This window comes from Puma concolor, chromosome B3 (assembly GCF_028749965.1).
Source record: "Puma concolor isolate L17-30 chromosome B3, mPumCon1.1.hap2, whole genome shotgun sequence".
In the NCBI taxonomy this organism is placed as follows: Eukaryota; Metazoa; Chordata; class Mammalia; order Carnivora; family Felidae; genus Puma; species Puma concolor.
In genome coordinates, this window is record NC_141672.1 from 40,594,617 (window position 1) to 40,598,626 (window position 4,010).

The following is a 4,010-nucleotide window of genomic DNA, read 5'->3' on the forward strand; positions in this document are numbered from 1 at the left end:
TTTTATGAACTGGAGAAGAGGCAGAAACCCCTCAATACCTAGGGAGGATTTAGCACAAAGCTGAAATGGCCAGATACCCCCTTATGTATACTGTATCAAACTAGACATAAAAGCCACAATCCCAAGCAATGTTCCAGAGCTAATTTGGGTTCTGTTTACAATAAATCCTTGTAGTTCACCTCCTTAGGCCAAACACTCCCAAAGTCCTTGACTGTGGATAGCAGCGAGGTCTTTTGGGACCTAGGACCAGACCTTTCTCCAGTCAGGCAAATAATCTGAAAAGAAAAGGAAATCAGAGGTAGTCTGATGCATTTTTATTCTTGTGTGTTTTTGTCAGCAGCTAGAGATATTTAAAGACTCTGAACCTCTTGTAGTCTTTGATTCTCTTTTTTAAGAGTCACTTTTTTAGAGAACTTTCTACTTTTCTTAGCTTTGCAGCCAGATTGGTGCACCTGGCCGAAATATCATTCTTCTTTAAAAAAAAAAAAAAAATGCTAGGATTTGAACGCAGGCATTGAATTAATAACAGCTTTGCCTTAGTGTAATCTCTCGGCGTGCCAATTTGTGGTTAAAAGTTGACTGAAAGGGGGTCCATACGTTAACCTACAAAGACAAGAGGGTCTAGAGTCACACACACACACACACACACACACACACACACACACACACACCCCATCTTCACAGATAAAAGAGGATTGATAACCTGAAATCTTCAAGTCTCAAGGAGCCACGATGCAATCTCTCAGTGGACTTTGTGCTGAAGGCTGCAGCTCCGATGATCTCGAGGGGAAAAACTGGCCTAGTCACTTGGAAGGCGGAAGCGAAGGTGGTACCTGAGCCAGGTAGGAGCCGCCGAGAGGCAGCCTGGGGCCGCCACTCACGTCGGCGAGGAGGAGCTGGCGGCCGGACCCACCCAGATGGAGAGGAAACCCGAGCCGAGGACCCGCCAGGTGTGGAGACCAACGCCCGCACGGCTCACCTCCGAAGAGGCGGGGCGCGCGGCTGCCGATTACCGGCAGGGGCGGAACCGGCCGGGATCACCTGGGCCCAGGCGGAACTGAGGGGTCGGGTCACCGCACGAAGAACACCGAGATTCACCTGTGCGGGGGCCGGAGGCGGGGCCGGCCCCCACCCTCCCCGAAGCCGGCGGAAACCTCGGCCGGGAGCGGCCCCCGAGCTCGCCCTGCGCGCTGGGGCGGCGCCCCCGCTGGCCACCTCCTAGCTGCACTCCGCCCGTCCGCGCGTCTGTCCCGGCGCGGCCGCCATGACCTGGAGCGCCACGGCCCCGGGCGCCCACCAGCCCGACAACACTGCGTTCACGCAGCAGCGCCTCCCCGCCTGGCAGCCGCTGCTGTCGGCCAGCATCGCGCTGCCGCTCTTCTTCTGCGCGGGCCTGGCCTTCATCGGCCTGGGCCTGGGCCTCTTCTACTCCTCCAATGGCATCAAGGAGCTGGAGTACGACTACACGGGCAACCCGGGCACCGGCAACTGCTCGGCGTGCGCCCTGGCCGACCAGGGCCGCGCCCCGCCGCTTCGCTGCTCGTGCGCCTGGTACTTCTCGCTGCCAGAGCTCTTCCCGGGCCCCGTGTACCTCTACTACGAGCTGACCAATTTCTACCAAAATAACCGGCGCTACGGAGTGTCCCGCGACGACTCGCAGCTGAGCGGGCTGCCCAGCGCGCTGCGCCACCCGGCCAACGAGTGCGCCCCCTACCAGCGCAGCGCCACCGGCCTGCCCATCGCGCCCTGCGGCGCCATCGCCAACAGCCTCTTCAACGACACCTTCTCGCTGTGGCACCAGCGCCGGCCCGGCGAGCCCTACGTCGAGGTGCCGCTCGATCGCACCGGCATCGCCTGGTGGACCGACTGCCACGTCAAGTTCCGCAACCCCCCGCTGGTGAACGGCAGTCTGGCGCTGGCTTTCCATGGCACCGCGCCCCCGCCCAACTGGCACAGGCCGGTCTACGAGCTGAGCCCCGACCCGAACAACACCGGCTTCATCAACCAGGACTTCGTGGTGTGGATGCGCACGGCGGCGCTGCCCACGTTCCGCAAGCTATACGCGCGCATCCGCCAGGGCAACTACTCGGCCGGGCTGCCGCGCGGCGCCTACCTCGTCAACATCACCTATAACTACCCGGTGCGAGCCTTCGGCGGCCACAAGCTCCTCGTCTTCAGCAACATCTCGTGGATGGGCGGCAAGAATCCCTTCCTGGGCATCGCCTACCTGGTCGTGGGCTCCCTGTGCATCCTCATGGGCTTTGTCATGCTGGTGGTCTACATTCGCTACCAGGACCAGAACGACGAGGAGGAGGACGAAGAATGATTCCGGCTACTTGCCAAACAAAACTCTGGCAGGCTTCGTAGGCTTCTCCCCCTCGATTCCAATCCCAATTCCAACCTCTCTCCTCACTTTTCCTCCTGTTGTGATGAGGGGACCAGAGGGAGGAATTATACCCACTTGCTGGGGGTGTTTGGATGGCAGAATGAGACGATCTTAACAAATTCTCCCCATCTTCACGATTTCCCAAGTTGACCTGTTAGGTTCTTTTTGTGTGTGTGTGTGTGTGTGTGTGTGTGTGTGTGTGTGTGTGTGTGTGTGTGTGTGTGTGTGTGTTAGGTTCTTAAAGTCTTCGGCATCTGAGCATGGAACGGACGGTGGAGATTCCTTGTTCAACTTCTATCTGATGAGAAGACTGAGACCTAGAGACGTTAAATAACTTATTCAAGGTCACGTAGCCACTCGTTGGCTCCTGACTCTGACTCTTTTATCACTACAACACAGTGGTTTTCTTGCGGGGAGGGGGGCTGGAGGAGAGAGTAAAGCCCTCAAATAACTTACAGAGGTGTGGAGGGGTGGGAAAGAATATATTTGTGAAAAATGTAGACAGATTAGGAAGCACTGTCCCCAGATGCTGACACACGCAGGAGTGCACCTCCTAAAGCTGTATTTTAACAAGCCTGTCTGGAGATCCCTCCTGTATTCCCTCAAATTCTGGAATCACTGCCCTGAACCAGGGAGCAAGTAGAATACTGGCTGTTTCCCTGTTTTCTCATGTGTCTGAGGTTGGGCCTGAAGCAGTCATGTGAGCCCAGCTTTTCAGGTAGTCATTTGTTCCCAGGGGCTGTAACAATCATAATGTTGCAAGTTTGGTCTACAATCGTGCCTTCAATATGGAAAACACTCCATAAGTTGTGGAATGAGTGAAAAATAACTTGCTATCTCTAGAGATCTGGCATAAAGATTTGCAAAACAGGGTTTGTACCAATTTATTTAATATTGGAGGGTTAAAGTGAAAAAAAAAACAAAACAAAACCAAACACTTTGCCAAGTACTGTGTAGAAACTTGAAAATGCCAGGTCACTTTGTATAGCTTGGAGTGAATGTTTTAAACTTAGAATCAGATAGATGGAAGGGGTCTTAGAGGGAAAATGATTTCCCTAAAGTCATACCTGTGTCTCCTGACTCCTGACTTGGTCCTCTTCATCATCTAAATTATTTTTTATGCTTAGAGAAAAAAAGTTTTCCTTCATGCATATATTTTCCCTGGAGTCTAAGAAAAAAACTTTTTAATCTATGTTCTCAAGTGAAGCATGTTTGTTTGTAGTAATGGTTTAAAGGAATGCTAAGGAATATAGTCCTATATGTTATCTAGAATCTTAAGAATTATTTGAAACTTCAAGATAATTTTAAAGTCTGACTACTCTAAAATTATCCTAATGTATAGAAAGTTATTCTAAGCTATAGATTTAAAAAAAAAACACCTTCTTTTTATAGCAAAACAAAAACTCCTTAGTGATATCATCTTAACCAGTTTATTTCCTGAAAGTAAACGATTATTTGGTATTCTGTCAAAATCGTCCAGTGCCTGCTCTCTATTAAAGCTACTTTCCAGTTACTACTGTTTTTGCTCATGCCTGTAAGGTATTATGAGGCTTTGATGTATTTTTTTAAGTAGCCAAAGAATATTGAATTGTATTGAATTATTTACATTAATTTTATTATACTC

General features: G+C 51.1%; 1 protein-coding gene across 1 annotated transcript; it reads left to right on the forward strand.

Annotated features, from left to right (window-relative positions):
• The first annotated feature begins 832 nt into the window (after positions 1-832).
• CDC50B (cell division cycle 50 P4-ATPase accessory subunit B) lies at positions 833-3,789 on the forward strand. Its single transcript, XM_025919949.2, has one exon. The coding sequence runs from the start codon at positions 1,265-1,267 to the stop codon at positions 2,324-2,326; it is 1,062 nt and encodes a 353-aa protein (XP_025775734.1). The 5' UTR covers positions 833-1,264; the 3' UTR covers positions 2,327-3,789.
• Positions 3,790-4,010: the final 221 nt, after the last annotated feature.

Coding starts and splice junctions, on each gene's coding strand:
- CDC50B (XM_025919949.2), top strand. CDS start 1,265: ATGACCTGGAGCGCCACGGCCCCGGGCGCCCACCAGCCCGACAACACT.